This window comes from Peromyscus eremicus, chromosome 23, assembly GCF_949786415.1.
Source record: "Peromyscus eremicus chromosome 23, PerEre_H2_v1, whole genome shotgun sequence".
NCBI lineage: Eukaryota > Metazoa > Chordata > Mammalia > Rodentia > Cricetidae > Peromyscus > Peromyscus eremicus.
In genome coordinates this window covers 42118543-42140210 of record NC_081438.1, presented here as the reverse complement: position 1 = coordinate 42140210, position 21668 = coordinate 42118543, and the positions used below count along the sequence as shown (strand labels likewise).

The 21668-nt window shown below is 50.5% G+C and overlaps 1 protein-coding gene across 2 annotated transcripts in view; it reads right to left on the bottom strand.

The window, feature by feature from the left end:
* Nucleotides 1–945: 945 nt before the first annotated feature.
* LOC131898408 (rho guanine nucleotide exchange factor 18) overlaps nt 946–21668 on the bottom strand; it is a 67214-nt gene continuing 46491 nt past the window's right edge. For both annotated transcript variants that reach the window (XM_059249554.1, XM_059249553.1), the window contains 14 exons: nt 19284–19401; nt 16826–17074; nt 14736–14812; nt 11619–11797; nt 10801–10889; nt 8669–8854; nt 6524–6661; nt 6057–6187; nt 5412–5468; nt 5272–5319; nt 4693–5163; nt 3527–3860; nt 2565–2690; nt 946–2484 (listed from right to left, as the gene is read on the bottom strand). In XM_059249554.1, coding sequence (XP_059105537.1) covers nt 2318–2484; nt 2565–2690; nt 3527–3860; nt 4693–5163; nt 5272–5319; nt 5412–5468; nt 6057–6187; nt 6524–6661; nt 8669–8854; nt 10801–10889; nt 11619–11797; nt 14736–14812; nt 16826–17074; nt 19284–19401 — 2370 coding nt within the window. In that variant the 3' untranslated portion in view covers nt 946–2317. The remainder of the gene's footprint in view (nt 2485–2564; nt 2691–3526; nt 3861–4692; nt 5164–5271; nt 5320–5411; nt 5469–6056; nt 6188–6523; nt 6662–8668; nt 8855–10800; nt 10890–11618; nt 11798–14735; nt 14813–16825; nt 17075–19283; nt 19402–21668) is intronic.

Sequence of the window (21668 nt, the reverse complement as noted above, 5' to 3'; positions counted from 1 at the left end):
ATTTACTAGCCAAGCCCATCACCACTGAGCTCCAGCCCCAACTGCTGCTTATTTACTCTGTGCTTGAGACAAGGCTGCATGTGAGCCAGGCTGCCCTGAGTTTACTATGTAGTCAAGGATGCTTGAAACTTATTTTCTTTGAGACAGGGTCTCACTACGTAGCCTTGGCTGGCCTCATACTCAGAGGTCTGCCTGCCTCCACCTCCCGAGTGCTGGCATTAAAGATGTGTGCCACCATAGCCAACTAAAAAGACTTATTTTTCATAAAAAGACTTACTTGTGTATGTGCCGTAGTCTATGTATGTGTACCATATGCATGCCTGGTGCCTATGGAGGAAAGAGGTTAGATCCCCTAGAACCAGAGTTGCAGATGGTTTGGAGCTACCATGGGAACTAAATCCAGGTCCTGTCTACGAGCAGCCAGTGCTCTTAAACACTGAACCATCTCTCCAGCTCCAAGTGCTTAAACATAAAGTGTATGTGTGAACACAGGTGTGTGTGGAGAGGGCAGAGGACCACCTCAGGCTCCAGCAGCCTGTCTGCTGCTGTGTACATTAGGCTAGCTGGCCAATGCATTCCCAGGGATTTCTCGTCCCTGCTTCCCATCCTAGAAGTGTTGGGATTACAGAGGATGCTTCTGTATCGGACTTTTGACCTGGGTTCAGGCTCTCACATTTGCATTTCCCACAGCCCCACCTCACACTTCTGATCCTTTACACCCACCTCCTGAGTGCTGAGATTACAAGTGTGCACCACCATGCTAAACTGGTGACAGACTCCAGGGCTTCATGAATGCAAGGTGAGCACTCTACCAACCGAACCACACCGATTATCCACAGCATCCACTCGCCCTTCCACATTCATGTTCCCCGTCACCAAAATCCTAGCCGGAGACAGCTCCCTCTTCCCGTTCCCAACCCCAAAGACGGTCCACTCCACCTGAGATCCTTTGGATACTTTTATTGCTAGAATCTGGTCATAAGTTCTAGGGTGATTCCAGAATACCCCATGGCCAGGATGCTCTGTTATCACTGTGAAAATAATCACGGGGTAGACGAAGATCACGGTCACAACTGACAAGGGATGCCACTCATTCTCAGAGTTGGGAATGTTGCCAGCTCACCAGCTTTCCGAACAAGGTCCACCAAGGAGGAACCTCGGCTGCTGGTGACGGATACACTGAGGACATTGCTCTACTGTGTGCACGACACGGATGAGACACACCTGGCCACCGGGCAGATGTGATAAACCCGACCCAGGGCCACCTTCTAAGTCCAAAAAATCATAGTGTCAGGGGTGGGGTCCTGGAATGTTCTCTTCACCAAGTGGGAACTTAAAAACAACTTTCCTAAAGTGCTCTGATACATCTCAGTACAAAAAAAGCACAAAACACTGATTAGCAACATGGCACGGATGAGGTCTGGTAGATGGATATACACTCTGGACACTACAGAGACGACAAGGGGCCCCCACACCACTCCTGGCTCTCTGAAGTCACTAGACACCACCACTTTCAGGGTCACCACACCCCCGGTCACCTCCTGAGCCTATGGGTGCCCAGCCCTGGAAACAAGACCAGACCAGATCAGCCACTGACCAGACTCCTACCTTTCTGGCAGAACACGGAAAAGACCAGGGAAAAACCTGCTCATTTCACAGGGATCAAACACTGTCTGTCTGGGATATGTGCTGCCCTGCTGAACCCAGGGTTCTGTGTCTCAGATGGGCGGATGGGAGGACATGGTAGGTGCCCCTCTTCAGATTGATTTCTGAACCCACAGACTCAGTCCATTGCTCCATGGGCTGCCCAGTTCATTTACTGGTCAAGGCTCTCTCTGGCCAGCATCAATTGCTGCTTTGGAGGAGGCGATTCACTGGACTCTGGGTGATTCTAGTGCCTTCTGGTGCCTAATGACTCAGCTCAACCCAGAGATTTCTGGGGGTTATGGAACCTGCCCCTGGAGCCAGGGTCTTCTCAGACCCACCTGTGTTTGTCTCCTGGCTCCCCAGCTTGTGCTGTCTACCTCTGGATTAAAACAGCTCTGTGGTTTAGCTGGAGTTCGACCTTCAATTTAAAAGAATTTTGTTTACACGTACATATATAAAAAGGTGGAAGAGGCTACCCAGACTTTACCACTAATTCTACAGAGAGCTGTGAGACCCAAGACACCAACAGGGCAACCTCAGGTGAGCAAGTGCCTGGGTGTGCTCAGGCAGGGGAAGGGGACGGCCAGACAGTAACAGTCACCCGTGGGATCCCCATAGACATAAAGGGTTATCAGGACAGAAAGGGGTCTGCTTTGGGGCAGTGGTCCCCTCAGAAGAAGATGACATCTTCCTTGCCAACTTCGTCCTTGGCTGTGAGTGGTGTGGTTGGCAGTGAGGGGCCTGGGGATGCAGGTGGCAGGGATGTGCTTCCAGACTTGAAGAAGGCCTCAGGGGGCGTGGTAGCTGGGGCTGGACTTGGGGCTGGAAAGCAGGGGTCTGGAAGAGAGATGGGGTGCACTGGTGTCAGAAGCTGCCACAATCAGTGGGTGGCCCCAATGCCCAGTGGCCAGGCTCACCTGGGGCAGGTGCAGATCCATGGGTGGCAGGCAGGATGGGACTCAGTGACCGGCGGTTTCGTGACGAATTCTCATCCTTGCTTATGAACTTGTTGAGAAGCAGCTGCTGCTTCAGGTCGAAGGACGCTGGAAGAGGGAAGGTGCTTGAGCTGGACTCGGCCATCTGGGTGGGAAGTAGGCCTCCCCTACCTGGTACTTCCCCATGGGCAGCCAGATAAGCACTTGAAAGGTGGCACAGAGTCACACAATGTTGGGATGGGAGAAGGGTGTGGCTTCCAAGCAAAGATCCTTTTCCCATAATCATTAGGACATGGACTCCCATCCCACAATACACTCTGTGTCACCAGGAGATGGGGAATCTCTATGCGGAGGGGACAAAGACCCTGGGTACAGTCCCTAGTGCCTGTCCTGTGTCCCAGCTGTGAGCTTCTAAGTAAAAGGGCATGATTAATTATGTCAACCACACAACCTGGGACAAAGGTCTCAGTGAAGGACTGTATATGTCAGGGTGACTGGTGGCATGTCTGTGGAGGATTGTCTTGTTTGCCTTAATCAGCATGAATGACCCAGCCCGAAAGCGGGCTCCACCATTCCTTAGACTTGGGCCCTGATCTGGATGAGAATGAGAAAGCTGGCGGGGCACTAGTCAAACCGCATTTAGTTCCCCGTGCTCTTGACTGTCTCACGCTCTTGCCGCCTTGAGTCCTCACAACGATGGGCCGAAACCTGGACTGTGAGCTAAAACAAACCATTTCTCTAAGTTGCCTTTTGTCGGGGTGTTTTGTCACAGCACTGAAATGCAGTTGGGCAATGGACAGCTGCTTCTTTGCCATGCTGCTTGCCCACGCTGGAGTTGGGTGGCTGGTTCCCTGTCTGAGGTCTGTCGTTTCAATTCTGCTGCTTCTCTGGGTGCTCCGGGGTCCCTGAGCTCGTGTGTGTGTGCGCGTGTGCGCGCCACTCACCTGAGCTCTCCCAGCGCTGGGAAACCCTGCTCTTGCTGCTCTTGTCCTTGCTGCCCTTGGTGGACGCGGCCAGCTTGGTGGGGATCTGCTGCTGCACGGCTGTCTGCCTCTGAATCTGGTTGGTGGCACTGAGCAGCTGGATGGGCACATCGCTCTTGGCTGGCCGGCTCTCCGCAGGGACACTGTCCCAGCGGGCCACCTCAGGTCGCTCCATGTACTCAGGCCCCGTGCCAGGCAGCAGCATGCTCCCTTGGGTCCCTGGTGCTTTGGCTAGGGCCAAGCGCCCCTCCGGTCCGTCCCCATTGAAACTGGGAGGGTGGCTTGTGGGCTGCGCCTGAGTAACAGAAGACACTGCACATCACTGCCGAGCCTGCTGGTGGCTGTTAACCCAACAGAAGGCTTCCCAGCCCTTTGGCGCCTCTGGCCTGGGGCGGGGGCATGGGGGACGGGGACCAAACTCAGCTGGTAAGTGCTCGGAGATGAATGGGTATTGCCTACCCAGCTCTGGGTCCAGTTCACCGCTGGGAAGGTGCAGTCTGCATTCTGTGAGCACTGCTTGAGTCTCAAGTGCTTCTGGTGATTTATAACTCATCAAACACACCAGTCTGTGTACATCCACTGTCACACTGAGCCATATACATGCCTCACACACAAATATGGCCACACAATTTATGTCTGGATTACTCACAGAAACTTTAATTTAGAGACAGGGTCTCTCCATGTAGCCCTGGCTATCCTAGAACTCTACGTAGACCAGGTAACCAGGTTGGCCTGGAACTCATAGAGATACACTTGCCTCCTGAGTGCTGGGGTTAAAGGCATGTGCTCCTTTTAACAGTGGCCTTGTACTTGCTATGTAGCCAAGGATGATCTAATCCTCCTGCCTCCACCCCTTGAATGCTAGGACGACAGGCCTGTGCCACCACACTTTTTCTTTTTTTTCAAAACAAGGTTTCTCTGTGTAGCTCTGGCTGGCCTCGAACTCAGAGATCCTCTTGCCTCTGCCTCCCCAGTGCTGGGATTAAAGGTGTGTGCCACCACCATCCAGCTTTTTTTTTTTTTAAATGTACTGCTGGGGTTGGAACCAGGGGCTTTGTGCACGCTAGACAAGCACTAAACCAAGCCTCATTTCCGGCTCAGCAGGTTGGCCACACAGGCTCGCTCACCTCTGCCAGCACCTCTGGGGGCAGTGCCCCCGGTGCAGTGTTCTGTTTCTTGAATCTGCGCAGCAGCTCCAGGCGCTCGCGTTCACGGTCCACTGCACGCTGGGCCTCGCGCAGACGCTCCAGGTCGTGTTGGTAGGCCTGGCGCTGCCGCTCCAGCTCCGTGCGCTCCTCGTCCAGCCGCTGGCGCAGCTGGCGCGCCTCGCCCTCTCGCTCCTGCAGGCGCGCGCCCGCCAACTCCAGTTCCTGCTGCTGGCGTGCACGTTCCCGCTCCCAGCGCTGCTGCTCCTGGCGCAGCTGGCTCTGCAGCTTTTCCACGCCTGCCCGCTCCTCACGCTGCTTCTCAAAGTTGCGCTGCCGCTCTTGCTCGAGGAGCAGGTTCCCACGTGTTGATTGCAGCCGGAACTGCTTCTCGCGCTCCTGGATGGCCACTCGCTGCATCTCCACATAGCTGTCCTGTTGGGCGATGACTGCCTGGGAACAGGGAGAGGGATGGGGCTGATGAATATCATGCCCTTGGCTAGACCCAGCCAACCAGCAAGAGGCGGCAGCAGCCAGTCCCCTCCCTGATGCCGCAGGTACCTGGAGACTAAGAAGCAGCTGCGACAGTGTCTGGACCCGGTGGACCAGCTGCAGAGAGAAAGCCAAATTGGTCTACCTGATGACAGTACACGGGGCATGTGGGCATGCCGTCCCTGGGGGAGATGGATCAGGGGCGGTACCTCTGACTCCAGGACAGTGGGCAGACATGAGCTACTCTCTGTGCTAGGCATCTCCACCTGTGAAGAAGAGGATGATAGTATCAAAAGGGGACTGACCTAAACCACCACAGCTCACTATGAGAGGAGACATGTTCTTGGCATGGGAAAAAGAAAGGACCCAGGACTAGGCTGTGACTGTGGAGGTACAAGTCCTATGGCCATTTAACGTATGCCAATCCAGGAGTCTGGAAAATGAAGGTGTGGGGAAGTCTGGGAGGTGGGTGGGTGGCTGATGTCCAGCTCTAGAGTAGGGTGGGCTTGGAAGTGAAGCTTATGTGGCCACGCCAGACATAGGGTCCAGCTGTATGCTAGGGGCAGGTGGCCTTAGCCTCTGGAGACCTCAGCAACAATGGGCAGGTACTGGGTGTGCAGAGTCGAAGGGGAAGAGCCAGTGAAAGCCTGGAGTGTGGGCAACTGTTACGACACTCTGGATAGCCTGTGGTACCAATGTGGGGTTCAAGGCCACTCTGTTGTGCCCATTCTCTCCTCCGCCTCCCTCCCAAGTCACTGCCTGCCATTACAGGGGTCTGCAAGATTAATTTTGAAGGCTGTCATGTTAGTGGCGGTTATGCTGACTTGGACTATCAGTTACCAGAAGTCACTTACCGCTTGTGGCGATTCCTCACAGCCACTGGGGGTGTTGCCGTCACAGGATTTGGAATCTGGGCTGCTAGCAGGCCCCTGCCAGTCTTGGGGCCTGAGGTCATTGTTGCACATTTTCTTTTTAAAGCTGCCACCTAGAGACCCCAAATTGATCACAAGAGGATGCTATAAACCCCACAGGGTCTGGGATCCTCTCCCCTCCTCTTCGCCCAGACCCTACCATGTAATGAATACAGGGTAGGGTGCTCCTGGAGGCCTGCTGCAGAGCCCTGGTGTTGTAGTACAGAGCCCCCAACACCCAGAGCGCTGAGGACTGTTCTCAGGAGTTACACCCCTAATGCTGGAGAAATAGCTCGGCTGTTAAAGGCCCAGGCTCACAACCAAAAACTCAAGAAACCACACCGTAGAGGACACTGCCACTCAGGAGCTTCCCGGGGCATAGCCTTGGAGGCAGGTGGTGACATACTTACTCTTGATGGGGCTGCCCACACTGTCGTAGCCCCCGAAGGTCTCAGCCCTCCGAGGTAGGCCTGCAGACACACCTCCCTCCTCCACTTGGCCACTGGTGCTGCCCAGCCGCCGGCAGATCAGGCTCTGGATGCCCTCAACTGTGAGGAAGAGGTGGAGGACATGAGTTAACAGGCGGTGGGGGTTATGCCAGGGGCAGCAGGGAACCCAGACCTGAGTCAGGACAAGCATGGCAGCGAGTGCTGGGATGACAGGTATACACTATTACTTTGGCTTTGACAGTCCTGGGGATAGAACCCAGCTCTAGGCAAGCACTCTAACAATGGTGCCCCATCCTGAGCCATCATCCTCGGGGGCAGCCATTGGGTTTGAAAATAACCCATCTTGGAGGCAGGCTCCGTAAGATTCAGGAAGTTCTGAAGGGAGGTATGTTAAGACTCAGGAAATCAACAATGCACAAATCTCAGGAAGTCCCTGAAACTTATCAGAAGTTATATAAACAGAAAGGACTGCTAGGGAAAAGACTCTGCAACCTGTTCAGCCAACTTCGCCTGCAAGTCTTGAAGAGAGCTCCCGGGTCCCAGTTTTCATGACCTGTCACCTAGGCTGGGGTGGCTTTCAGTGCAGCAGCTGCCTCTAAGTTGTAAGTAATCCCTCACAATCCCTCACTCCTGCTCGTTAGTGACCCCAAGTTGGACTGGTGTCATTGTTACTTTGCTCTGTCATCAGTTCCCTATCTGGGGTGAAGATGTGTGTGTTCATGTCTCCTCAAAAAAATAAAAGTGTGACTTTTCTCTCCAGCTTGTCAGGGTGCCTGCTGCAATCTAGGCCCCAAGCCAGACCTAGGGATGTGATGTACCAGACCCTACCTAGGTCCAGTACAGACACAATGTTAAATGAGAGCTGGACAGGAGGGCTGCCCACGGGGGTAAGGGTAGTCTACAAACCCTACAATGACCCTCTGCCATTCAAAGTCTCTAGCCAGGTCAAGAGGCGGGGAGAACGTTCCCAACCCATGTTGTGTCATTGGAGGCTGAGAACAATGGCTGGCCTCAGAAGACAGAGGTGGATGGGTAGTGCAGATGTGGCTGGAGGGAGCAAAACACCCATTGGGTTTTTGCTAAGCTGTGCAGGCAAGGGGTTGAGTGGTCTGACTTGCTGATGGAAGAGAGCCACTACACATTGGCTGCCCATCCTGCTGGACAGCATGGGGCCCTGGTGGCTGCAATGGTGCTGTTAGGAGCTCCTGTATCACTGGTTATATCCTGTGTTCCCCTTACTGGGTCTAACCTTGAGACTGGAAGAGGGGTCTCTGCATGGTCTGGATAGAATGTGTGTGGAGACAGTGGGTTATATGTACCCAGTGGTTTACACCATGGCTGTTAATGCCTGGCAGCCTGCTAGAGCTCGAGATGGGGTTTTGGCCCAAGTTTGGGGTACGTTTCTGGACTCCAGAAGTCCCTCAAAGTGGCTCAAAGAGTATATTTTCCTGAGGATATTACTGGGGGCCGTCCCAGAAAAGGAGGATCTGTATCAGGGAACTTTATTATGAAAATTTAGATTATATTTTTACTTATTTATTATGTGTGTGAGTGCACACATATGACACAACACACATGCCAACTTGTATGAGTTGTCCTTCTATCATGTGGATCTCTAGGATTGAACTCAGGCTGTCTACATGGAGGTTAGCACCCTTACCTGCTGGCCATTTCTTAGGCCCAAGCTTTATGTTTTCCCCCTAAAGACAAGTCTTTCAAACTCATTATGGAGCTAAGGAGGACCTTGAACTTTTGGTCCCCCTGCCTCAGTCTCCGAAGTGCTGGGATGCCAGGGCTTCACATACGCTGCGCAAGGTCTCTACCAACAGAGCCACAGGCCTAACCCTGAGTCAACTTGAGACCTCTGGGGTAGACCAGGTCACCCAGGGAGTGTTTGTTGACCGGCAGAGAAAGTGCTTAAAGGAGTTAGTTAGGCGTAGCTTAATTGTAGCGCTCTCGCACATGCCGGGTTCCCTGGATCACAGAAAAGCAACATGACCGTGGTCCTGGGTAAGGTCTGCCACGTGGAGTCCTGGGCCTGGTTTTGGTCCCCTGTGCAGCCCACCCTACAATATCATAACATACCACAGGGGGTGGCTGACTTACTCTCGCTCATGGCTGATCTGAGAATCTGCTCCCCGCGTAGGGTCTCAGAGGGGTCCCCGCCTCCTCGGAAGAGGCCTCGGCACTGGGGTGACTCGTCCAGCCCGCTCAGCTCAGCCATCTCCAGGTAGATCTGCTGCTTCTCCAGGAGGCTCTGGGCGATCAGCTGGTCTTTCAGGCTCAGTCGCTCTATAGAGGACCCAGAAGTGGCAGTCAGCCCCAGAGACCTGCCCTTGGAGCCAGGCTGTGAGGGTGGGGCCCCAGGCTGGCCTGTAGCCTCAAAGGTGCACCCCTATCCTCCCTTCAACAGCACAAACTTCATAGTGTGGTCCTGTCGTCTGACCCTCCTCTCATCCCCGCCGTGAACACCAGAATGGCCACTAAGTGCAGACAGGCAGGAGACAGAGAGCCTTGAAGGACAATATATATTTTTTTTAATTAAAAAATTTCATTACATCTATTTATTTGTATATATGTGTGGGCACACGTGTGGAGGTCAGAGGACAACTTACAGGAGTTGATTCTCTTCATTCTGTGGAATCTGGGCTTGAGCTTGGGTCATTATGCTTGGCAGCCAAGTGTCTACCCACTAAACCATCCTGCCAGTCCAGGTTTTTTTTTAAAGATTTATTTGCTGGACATGGTGGTGCATGCCTTTAATCCCAGCATTTGGGAGGCAGAGCCAGGAGGATCTCTGATCTACATAGTGAGTTCCAGGACAGCCAGGACCAGAGAGAGAAAGACCCTGTCTCAAAAAAAATACCCCACATTTATTTGTGTATATGAGTGTACATGAATGTATTTGGGTGTGACATCTGTGTGCATGCATGGAGGCTGGAAGATGACATCAGGTGTCCTTCTCTATCACTCTGCCAATTCATTTGAGGCAGAATCTCTCCTTAAAACTGGGGCTCTGTTTCTCAGCTATGCTGTAAGCCAGCAAATCCTGGCAATCCTCCTGTCTCTGCACTTCTCAGACCTGGGGTTACAGGTGTGCACAGGACATCTGGATGGTTATGTGGGGGCTGGGTCTGAACTCTGGCCCACACGGTGGTGCAGCAAGTGTTCATAACTGCTGGATCATCTTTCCAGGCCCTGGTTTATTTTGTTTGTTTATTTCTTGAGACAGGATTTTACTCTTCCCCAGGCTGCAGATCCCCCTGCCTTGGTCTCCCAAGTACACGGATTATAGGTGTAAGCTACATCCAACTTAAAAACTAAAAAAAAAAAAATTAATTCTTAAATTTTCTGTGAGAAAACTGAGGTTGTTTTAAACACTTATTTCCTTATTGGTGTGTCACATGGCAAGTGTGCCGTGCACGGGAGGTCAGGCAACAACTTGCACTTGGTCCTCTTTCTAATGTCAGCTCCAGGGACTGAAATGGGGTTGTCGGGCTTGGTGGCCAGCTATCGCTACCTGCTGAGCCATCCTGTCAGCCCAGAAAATAGGGTTGTCATGAACTAATTCATTTCTTGTTTTTGAGACATCGTCTTGCTGTATACTCTTAGTTCACCTGGTAATAGCTGTACGATGCAGGCTGACTTTGCATTCCCATCAATCCTCTCGTCTCAGCATCAAAGTTTCTAAGTCTTGGGGCTAGTGAGATGGCTCAGTGGTTAAGAACATTTGTGGTTCTTGCAGAGGACCCAGATTTGATTCCTAGCATCCACAGGGTGGCTCACAACTGCCTGTAACTCCCTCTTCTGGCCTCTGCATGCATTTGCATGCATGCAGTGCACAGACATACATGCAAAATGCCCACTACCCATACACGTTAAAACTAAAAACAACAAAAAACCCTGTTTTTTTGAGACTGGGTTTCTCTGTGTAGCCCTGGCTATCCTAGAACTCATTTTATTGACCAGGCTGGCCTTGAACCCAGAAATCCCACTGTCTTTGCCTCCTGAGTGTGCCACCATGCCCAGGTCCATTTACTTATTTTTATTGTGATGTTTTATTTTTAATCATTCATTCATTCATCCATTCATTCATTCATCTATTACTTATTCCCTGGCCCTGAATTGAACTCTTGAAAGGGGTGATAGTGTGCATTCAACCCCAATGAAGTGGCATAAACTTGATGTGGGTCCACGGGTTACAAGAGGGACCTGCCCACAATGCTGACCCCTCCTACCTTGAAAGTCCCGGAGTCTCATGGTGCGGGCTTCAGTCATCTTCTTCTCCTCAGTCTCGCTGAAAGGACCCTCCTCCTCATCAGGACAGCTGCGGGGGAAAGGGGACAGCTACCATCAGTGTCTCGTGGGCTAGCTGTCCTGACGTCAGCACAGGCTGGTGAGATGGCAGGGGGATAATGGAGCCCCAGATCTACAAGAGACCCTGTCTCAGCAGACTAGGCCGAGTGACAGAGGACATTTGACACCCTCTTGTGGCTTCAGTGCCTGAGTTCAGTCCCCATGACTCATATAATAGGAGAACTGACCCCAAGTTGTCCTCTGACCTTCACACGACGCCACGGCTCACATTCTCTCCAATAAAGAAACGTAATTATGAAAGGATTACTGAGCCAGGGTCCGTGTTAACTGTGAAAAGCTCTTCCACCGACCTACATCCCCTCCCATACCACTGAGTTTTGTTGTTGTTGCTTGTTTTTCATGACAAGGTTTCTCCATATAGCCTGGCTGTCCTGGAACTCCCTCTGTAGACCAGGCTAGCCTAGAACTCAGAGATCCACCTGCTTCTGTCTCCTGAGTGCTGGTACTAAAGGTGTGTACCATCACTGCTGTTTGTTTTTTAAACAAACAAACAAAAAACAACCAACAAGGCATCATGCATCCCAGGCTAGACCTGAATGTACTCTGGCCAAGGATGACCTTGAATTTCTGATCCTCCTGCCTCTACTACATCAAGTGCTGGGGTTACAAGCATGCACCATCCCAACCAGTTTATAAGTGCTGGGGTTACAGGCATGCACTTATCACAAGCTGGGCTCACCTCTCCACGGCTCGGCGGATGTGGGCCATCCAGGTGTTCCTGTCTTCTTTGGAACTGGTATAGATCTCATACATCTCTGGCCCTTGCTTGGAGGCGCTGATCAGAAACATGGCCTTCTCCTCGTTGGCCACCTCTCTCACAATGAGCTTTTGCAGAGAGATGACGGGTGGCTTTGAGTCCTGCATGGGGGAAGGCGACGGGAACTTAACTGTTGTCCTGCGATACCCAAACAACCGTGGACCCTGCCCCCACTCCCAGTGTATATACGCATTCATGTGGAAGGCAGATGGTGATCTCGGCTGTTGTTCCTCAAGTTCACCAAGCAGGCTAGGCAGGTGGCCAGTGAGCCTCAGGGACCTGCCTCCCCAGTGCAGGATACAAGTGTGTGCCACCACACCCTACTTTGTCATGTGGGTTCTCGGGAGTGAATTGCCATGCCAGCACAAAGCAGAAACGGTTTACTAATTGGAGACTATTTAATTGATATCTTAGTATTCTTTTTAATGCTTTTTGGGGCCTTGACTCACTGTGAAACCCTGCTGGCCTCAGTTTACAGCAATCCTGCCTCAGCTTCCCAAGTATTGGGATTTCAGGTATACCCAGCAAAGGGCATATCTCATCTTTGTTATTAATATTTTAACATTTTGTGTGTGTGTGTGTGTGTGTGTGTGTGTGTGTGTGTGTGTGTGTGTGAGAGAGAGAGAGAGAGAGAGAAAGAGAGAGCGCACATGCCCATGTGTGCACATGCATGCATGGTATACCTGTGGAGATTGGAGGACAACTTGTGGGAGTTGGTTCTCTCTTTCTACCATGTGGGTTCTGGGTATTGAACTCGGGTCATCAAGCACCTTTACCCACGGAGCCACCTGCTGGCCCGGAAAGGCCCATCTCAAGTAGTGTTGTGAGTTAAATTGTCCAGACCCTCTTATAATTCATATACTGAGGTTCTAAGCCCAAGTACCTCAAAAAGTGATGGTGTGCAGAGACAGGGCCTTTAAAGATATAATCATGTTAAACAAGATTTGTCTTTCGAGTGGTCCAACCCAATAGAATTGGTATCCTTATAGGACTCCAAGACTGGGTGAGGTGGGGAGTCCCAGGCCTATCACCCTAACACTTGAGACTTGGAGGTAGGAAGTTCAGAAGTTCAAGGCTGGCCTCAGCTAAACAGTGAGTTCCAGGCCAACCTGGGCGATAGGAGGCCCTGAATTTACAAACCCTGAGATGACAAGTATGTGCGATTAAGCCCAGCTTGGAAGATTTTTCTTTTTGAGTGTGCGCTTTTCTGCATAAGAACTCCTGAGCGTGTTAACACTGGGTGACTGTGGTTGCCTCGCCCCTGCATTTCTGGAGACCAAGGCAGGTTACTTTATGTCTCGCCTGTGACACAGGCTCTGGGATGCACAGTGATCCATCTGGAGAATTCATAAAGGGGGAAGGAGGACAGGAATGATGGTGTCTGCATGTTTCCTAAAAGCTTTGGGTGCAACTGGTTCAAGTCCATTAATGTCCCCAAGTCTCCTGATAGTGGGGTGGGGCACACAGCCATCACAGTGACATCTACGACTTGTGAGACAGAGGTGTGCTGGGCCAAAGGGGGACAGCTGTTGTGACAAAACAGTCTGACCCAGTTTACGGGAAGATGGGACAGGGTGACAAGGGACGGGGAATTCCTGAGGTGTTGTTAGACCGACAGACCCTTCCACCTCTAGGGCTCCCTCCCTGCCCCTGGCCGTGGCCGCATCTCCACCCCTGCAGATCCTGCTGTCCTTCACTCTGATTACAGGACAATCTGCATCGGGAGGGCTCAGGATCCTCTTTCATTTTCACATTAGTCCTGAGCTAACACTTGGCGCTGAAAACAGGTGTTTTGGGGTCCCACACCACATTCCTTCCCTCTGGGCCACCTTTCCTCACTCCCCTTACCCATCTCTCTCATTTTTCTGATGCCCACCCCCTGGAGAGCATGGTCACTCGCCAGGCTTACTCAGGGACTGAGCAGCTGACAGTCATGATGTGGAACCTATGGGTCTTGTGTCCTTTGTCTATGTAAATGGTGAAAATCCCAATTGGGGGTTTTATTAGTGTGCCATGTAAACTCAGTTTAGATCCCTTCCTTCTGCTCCCTGCCCCCATCCCCTTCTCCACAGACCTCCAGAGAACAGGCCTTTCGCCATTTGCCAGACCAGTATGTTCAACATCCATACACCAGGGTAAGGTTCTTTGGGCCAGACCCCGGGGCCGTGAGTACCCAGGGATGTTGGGCAGCTAGGAAGACTGAGGATTTTTGGGTAATGACCGAGGGGCTAATTAGGCAGCAACCCTTCCCTCTTCCCCAAGCCTCATCGCTATAGGCCAACACTCCAGTATAGAGAATGTGTGTGTGAATCTGTAACGGCTCCTTGGGCACTCTGGGAAGGAAGTGCTTATCCCCGGACCAGACACTGCTCAAGTTAGGCCCGCCTGCAGCCCTCTCCATCTCCATCCTCAGAGCAGATTCTGGCATCCCAGCTGTTACGGGAAGAGACAGGCACCTGTCTCCGAGTCAGTAAAGACTCCCCGGGTACCACTCCAGGAGAATGACAGATGCCATTCTCATTTCCCCAATTAAGTTCTCATGCCTCAACTAGATGCGCCTCTCCTCACTGCTCTCACCTCCTCAGAATAGCGTATTCCTACCCCGGAATTCTGTCTCTTTTCTCTGCCACCCAAAGATCAGAGACACCTTATGTGAACATGTTTCTCTCCTCTCATACCTATAAAGAATGGTCCCCATTCTGCCTTGTGAGCTGTAACTGTTTAGAGCCCTTCCATGCTGCCATCTGCTTATGACATTACTAATTTTTTAATAAACTTCTCGCCCAAGGACAACTGACCTCAGTGTCCCCCTTGAGGCCCTCCCACCTTTCAATGAGGACCAGAGCCACACCAGGGAGCAAGACAGGTTCTCATTCTCTCTTCATTCTATCCTGTCTGGAAGGACATGAGACGGGGTGACTCTCAGTATATTTTCCTATCTGTGTTTCCTCCCCATGTCTTGTCTTGGACATCTCCCTCCATGGGCCCACCACCACACAGTCCCAGCAAGCAGGACCTGTGAAGACGTTAGACACGTACCACAGAAGCAAAGACGTACTTCTGATCCTTTTCTTGTAGCAGCAAAAGCACGTCAGTCAACAGGACAGCGAGGACATCTGCAGAGACCAGCACATGGGGGAGTGTCTCAGAGGTCACATGCCCAGAAGGGTTCACGAGGGCTTAAGCACCACGGTGCCTCAGCCTCTTTTTTTTTTTTTTTTTTTTTTTTTAAAGATTTATTTATTTTTATGTGCATTGGTGTTTTGCTTGCATGTATGTCTGTATGAGGGTGTCAAGTCCCCTGAATTGGAGTTACACAGTTGTGAGCTGCCATGTGGGTGCTGGGAATTGAACCTGGGTCCTCCAGAAGAGCAGCCAGTGCTCTTAACCCCTGAGCCATCTCTCCAGCCCCTGTTTCAGCCTCTTGTCCCTAGAAGTTCCCATTCTAACTCACCCCTTTCCACAAAGTCCCTGAGTCTTGAGATTCAGTGTCAATGAATGCCAGAGGCACTCCCACTCAGAATGTCAGAACTCAAGCTAGAGCTCCCATGTGCCATTCAGTTCTTTCAGTACTCTTTTTTTCTTTTTGGTTTCTCTGTGTAGCCCTGGTTGTCCTGGAACTCACTCTGTAGACCAGATTGGCCTCGACCTCAGAGATTCGCCTGCTTCTGCCTTAAAGGTGTGTACCACCACTGCCTGGCTTAAGGATTTATTTTTAAATATGTATGTGTGTGTGTGTGTCTGTGTGGTTTTGTGCATGTGTGTGCAAGTGCTCTCAGTGCCTAGAGGTGCCGGATCCTTCCCTGGAGCTGGAGTCACAGGCAGTTGTAAGCTGCCCAGCGTGAGGTCTGGGAACCGATTTAAAGTCCTTTCTAAGAGCAGCAGGTATGCTTAAAGGTTGTGCCATCTTTCCAGCCCCTCATTTATATTGTTACTATTTTGTGTATATGGGTACATGTGTGATGTGTATATATGTTCATGCATGTGCGCTCACATTTGTGTGGGTATACCTGTGCATGTGTATATATGTCCACGTGTGTGTGCACAAATTTGTGTGGGTGGGCCTGTGCATGCACTAGGGCTTGGTATGGGGTGTCTTCCTTGATCACTCCCTGAACTTTTTTTTTTTTTGATGTGTGTGTATGGCATGCAGGGGAAATGGGTGGGAAAGGAAGGTGTGTGCATGCCCTGGTGTGTATGTGGAGGTTGGAGGACAAGTTGTGCAAGCTGGTTCTATTCTTCCACCACATGTGGGTCACAAGCACCTAACTCAGGTTTTAGGCTTGGCAATGCACGCCAGCGCCCAGTGAGCCGTCTTGCCAGCCCTCTTCCTGATTTTTCAGACGGGGTTTCTAAGCTCGGGTTACGGACATGTATCACCATGCTTGGCTGGGGAGAACTCAGGCAAGCACCTCACCCACTGAGCCGTCCTTCCAGCCTCTGGGTGGTTTCGAAATGGACTTCTTCTGTCCAGGTCATATCTTGTCTCCTGCTGCAAGGATGCAGGCAGGGCTGGCCTCAGCCCCCTTGTGTTCCAGTCCTGCCTGGTGCCTTACCCCGTAGGACTGTGTGAACATCTCTCACAGTGAGACCTTTGCACACGAGTGTCATGGGCACAGAGACTAATGCTTGAGGGAGCCTCTTCCTTTTTTTGAAGCAGGGTTTCATGCATCCTACTCTGGCCTCCAATGTGCTCTGTAGCTGAGGATGACCCCGAATCCCCAAGCCTTCTGCTTCTGCTTCCCTAGAGCTGACTGTCACTGCACTCAAGTTGACCTGGTGCTGTGGATGGAAACCAGGACGTCGTGCACGTTAGGCAAGCACTTAACAATGGACCTACGTCCCCATCCCTGGAAGAGCTGTTTCTGATGCTCGTCTACATTAAACACTTCCTCCAGCCAGTTCTCTGTAGTCCACTGGTTCCTTTCAACATGAAAACATTCAAGTGTTACAAGCTTGGTCTTGTTCCCATCACTCAGGTGGTGCCAATTCAAAATGGAATTCAATCCAAGACAGAGCCCACCACACCAAGATGGTGCCCACTGCTCTAACACAGCAACCAGAACTCCAAGGCTATAAACGTGGAGCCAACAGGAAACCCGCCAGAGGCGGCCAGGGGCAGACATTACCTTTCAAGCGCCCTGACGTGGACTTCCAGCACAAGGTGCCTTCCAGCTGGAGCTGGCGCTGCAGCATGTCCTCCTTGCGGAAGGTGAGCCCATTCTTGAGTTTGCTGGATGACTTCAAGTCCACCTTGCCCGCGATCTCCCGGAGGCGCTGGCCCTTCTCGTACTCACTGACTTTGGCGTCCACTTGTGAGATGATGTCTTTGATGAGGTTCAGGGCCTGGCTCAGGTCTTTGTAGTCCTCAGTGCCGGCTGCCACACAGAAGCAGAGGCAGCACTGTGTCTGTGCCCATGCTCACAAACACAGCAGAAGTGGATGTGCTGCATCTGGATGGGACCTGTGAGGTGTATTCCCTAGGGCCTTTTCAGAACTCTCTGCCAACTGTAATTTCTGAGATGAAAATGGTTCTCCAGAATTAATAATAACCCAGAGTTTAATGAACTCAGTTTGTTCCTGTTTGCAGTATTTTTTGAGACAGGATCTCATGTAGCCCAGGTTGGTCTCAAACTTCCTAGAGAATGACCTTGAACTCCTGATGCTCCTGCTCCCTACCTCCCAGGTGCTATGATTACAGGCCTGCAATACCGCACTTGGGTAGTTTTGTTTTGTTTTTGAGGCAGGGCAGGGTCCCTTCACATGCCCAGGCTGTCCTGGAACTCACAGAGATCTGCCCGCCTCTGCCTCAAGTGCTGGGATTAAAGGAGTGTGCCACTACATCTGGCCTTTGCTTTTTTGTTGTTGTTGAAACACGGTCTTGTTCTGTAGCCCTGGCTAGCCTACAATTCAGTGTGAATCAGACTGGCCTCAAAGTTGCAGAAGATCCTCCTGCCTCCACCTCTTGCCACCATGCTTGGCTTAGAGTTTAGCTTTTGCTCAAATGCAGAAGTTAGGATGTGGTGGTTCAAATGACACCAACTACCCAGCACAACACAGCCACCCCTACCATTATTATAGACAGATTCCCCCAAGCCACCCCTACCATTATTATAGACAGATTCCCCCCCAAGTCCTTTAGCTCTTCATTAAATGTCGCCCTTCCACTTCCTGTCTCAATCAACAGAAGGCCCCTACCACCCGAAGGACACAATAGAGAAACTTGCTATTTTCTCATGGCCCAAACCTATCAGAGATGTGAAGGGGTGGTCATTGTGCCAGCCCCCACCAGCACCTGGCATGCTACATGACCTTTCTACTGTGTTCTCTATGGCTATCAATGTGTCATCCTTTTCTTCTTTCTGTTTTGATTTTTGAATCAGGGTCTCATAATGTAGCCCAGGCTAGTGCAGAACATGTAGATCTTCCTGTCTACCTGTTGTGTAGCAATTTCCTCTGAATTGAAACATTCTATCCTGGAGAGAAGTTGTTAAGACTCAGGAAGTCCCTAAAACTCACCAGTCTAAGATTATGAAAGCAATAAGGATTGCTGAGGCAAGGACATGCTCTAATTTGTTTAGTTGCCTGCAGAGAGATCAAGGGTTCCAGCTTGTTTGAGTCCTAACCCATGCTGCGGCAGCTTTTGGTGATGCAGCTGCCTTCAAGCTGCCCTGCTCCTGTAAGCAACTGTTTATCCATGCTCTTTGTAACCTCAATAAAACTATTGGTTCATCAAGTTGTACTTTGATGATAGGTTACATTGGTCTGTTGTCAATTCCCAATCCCTATCTTGGATAGGTAGACATGTATTAATGTCTCCCCAGGAAAAGTGTTATACAATGCTAGGCCTCCAAGTGCTTGGAGAACACCTATGCCCACTGCACCCAGCTCAGATCTTGCCCTGGCCATATAACTCAAAGGTCATTTCTTTTTTTATTTTTAAATTTTATTTTACACGTGTAGGTATTTTGTTGTATGTATGTAGTATAGTGCCTGTGGAGGACAGACGAAGGCATAAGATTCCCCCGAAACTCATGTTATGTATGGTTGTGAGACACCATGTGGGTGCTAGGACTCAAGCCCAGGTCCTCTGGAAGAGCAGCTGGACTCTCAAATGGCTGGGCCATCTCTCTAGTCCAGAAATCATTTCTTTCTTTTCTTTTTTTTAAATGTATACAGTGCTCTCTCTGTATGGACAGAAGAGGGCACCAGATCTCATTACAGATGGTTGTGAGTCACCATGTGGTTGCTGGGAATTGAACTCAGAACCCCTGGAAGAACAGGCAATGATCTTAACCACTGAGCCATCTCTCCAGCCCCCAGAAATCATTTCTTAATAACCCAGGAATCATCTTGTTTTCATCTTGTTCATGTCTAGTTTACAGACACTGACCTGGGACTTGCCATGGCCCAGCCTTTGCTAAAGACAAAGGTTCACCCAGCTCCTGTCCTCATGTGCTAACTGCCTGGCACCCGGTACAGTGGATTATAAGAGGGAACTTGGCCAGTCCATTGACAAACTCCAGAGCAGGTGGATTGAGACAGCCACCCACCCCGACCCATGAGTGTGGCAGAGTATGCTCCCACCTTCTGTGTTCTGGATGATGCGCTCCACCAGTACTGGGTACTTGGTTATGCGCTGTGTGACCAGAAGGATACACTCCTGAACTCCCAGCCGTCGCACAATGGAAAAGTTGCCGATTTTCTGTGAAATGGAAAAGAAATAGCTTATTTTAATTTCTCTTTCTCTCTTCTTCCTTCTTTTATTTTTGAGTGTTTTTGAAACAGGGTCTCTCCATGTGACCCTGGCTGTCCTGGAACTCAGAGGTAGATCTGCTAGCCTCTGCCTCCCAAGTGCTGAGATTAAAGTCATGTGCCACCGCACCTGGCTCTCCTTCCCTCCCTCCTTCCTTCACCATCCCCACCCCTGTGTATCTGTGGTTGAACCCAGGGCCTCAGGCATGCTGAACAAATACTCTATCACTAAGCTGTATCTCAAGACAGACAGACAGACACACACCTGGTTTGGTAATTGTTCCTTTTTGGGGGTCTGTATGTGTTCAAACACCAGGGGAGGGCACCAGGTGTCCTTCACCGAACCCTTTTTTTTTGAGATCGTATCTCACTCTGCAGATCAGGCTGGCCTTACCTGTGCTACCACGCCCTGACCCTTTGAGGCAGGGTCTCTCCTTGAACCTGGAGTTTCTGTTTTCTTGTCAAGGCTGGAAGCCAGAAACCCTCAGTGATTCTCTTATCTTCCTGCAACCCCAAAATAGAGCTGAAGTAACAGGCATGTGCTGGATGCAAGGCTTGTTACAGGGCCCCAGGGTCCAAACTCCAAACCCCGGGCTGAGCAGCAAGCACTGAGACCTGTTAAGCCGTCTCTCCAGCCGCCCAAGAAGTGGAGGTTACAGAACTGGATGACTAGGTTCAGGGGCTCCTGCCCTGTCACCTTGCTGTGACCTTTTTCTTTCTTCTGTGAGACCAACACAGGGATTACCTTCTAAATATGGGAAGGCCACAAGTGTGTGGGCACTCAGTAAGCTCTGTTAAAAAGGACCTAAGCCAGGTATGGTGGGCCTTGCCTATAATCCTATAATCCTATGGTTGGGGCGCATTGAGGCAGGAGGATCTTGAGTTTGAGGCTAGCCTGGTCTATAAAGTAAAATAAAAATAAGAGTGAAAATATTAAGGTGAGGGTGGTATATACCCATGATCCCAACATCTGGAAGCCCAGAGCAGGAGGATAACAGTTTTGGGTCAGCCTGGGCTACAGAGGAAGTTCTAGACCAGCTTGGGAGATGCAGGTAAGACATTGTCTCAAAGTAAGAAGACAAGGGGCTTGAGACATGGCTCGGTGGTTGAGGGCACTTAACTGTTGCAGAATATTATCTTAAGATGTGTTACATTGTTTATGCTGTGGAACCTTTGTTTAATGATGCAAAGATGTATTGCATTCTTTTATACTTCATTTGTTTAACTCTGTGAAGCTGTGCTATTTTGCCTGTCTAAAACACCTGATGGTCTAATAAAGAGCTGAATGGCCAGTAGCAAGGCAGGAGAAAGGACAGGCGGGGCTGGCAGGCAGAGAGAATATATAGAGGGAGAAATCTGGGAGGAAAGATTGAGAAGCAAGAAGAGGAGGAGGAGAAGAGGACATCAGGGGCCAGCCACCCAGCTATACAACCTTAAACAGAGTAAGTAAGAAAGAAAAGTGTATAGAATAGATAAGGGTAAAAGCCCAGAGGCAAAAGATAGACAGGATAGTTTAAGAAAAGCTGGCTAGAAACAAGCCAAGCTAAAGTTGGGCATTCATAAGTAAGAATAAATCTCCATGTGTGTGATTACTTGGGAGCTGGGTGGTGGGCCTCCAAAGAGCAAAAGAGTAAACAAACAACTACTACTAACTGTTCTAAACAAGGTCCCAGGTTCGGGTTCCACTACCCACATGGTGGCTCACAATCACATTTAACTCCAGTTTCAGATCTGATGATTTCTGGCACATATACATACACATAAATATAAAAGTTTAAAAAAGAAAGTTGAGCATGATAGTATAATCTCAGCATGCGGGAGGAGGAGGCAGGATTTCAAAGTCATCCCGGACTACAGAGTGAGTTCAAGGATAGATAACCTGGGCTACATTAGAAACTGCCTCAAAACAAACAAAAAAGAAAAACAGAACAAGAAAAGAAACTAACAAGAAAGGAAGAGAGAACCAGTTACGGGCTAGTTTGAGGAACACAGATTGGGTTTCCAGTATGTGTTCACATTTGTGCACACACAGACTCTGATCCTCGATCCTGGCTGACAGCTAGTGTCCCAGAACCCTCCAGAACTAGACTGGGTATCCGCCTTTGTTCCAAATCTGGCTCTTTAGTCACTTGTAATTTACACATGTATCTTTTAACTAAGAACCAAGTGGCCACTTGACGCTGTTTCCTGGTGGGGCTGAGAGCAGATCCCTGAACT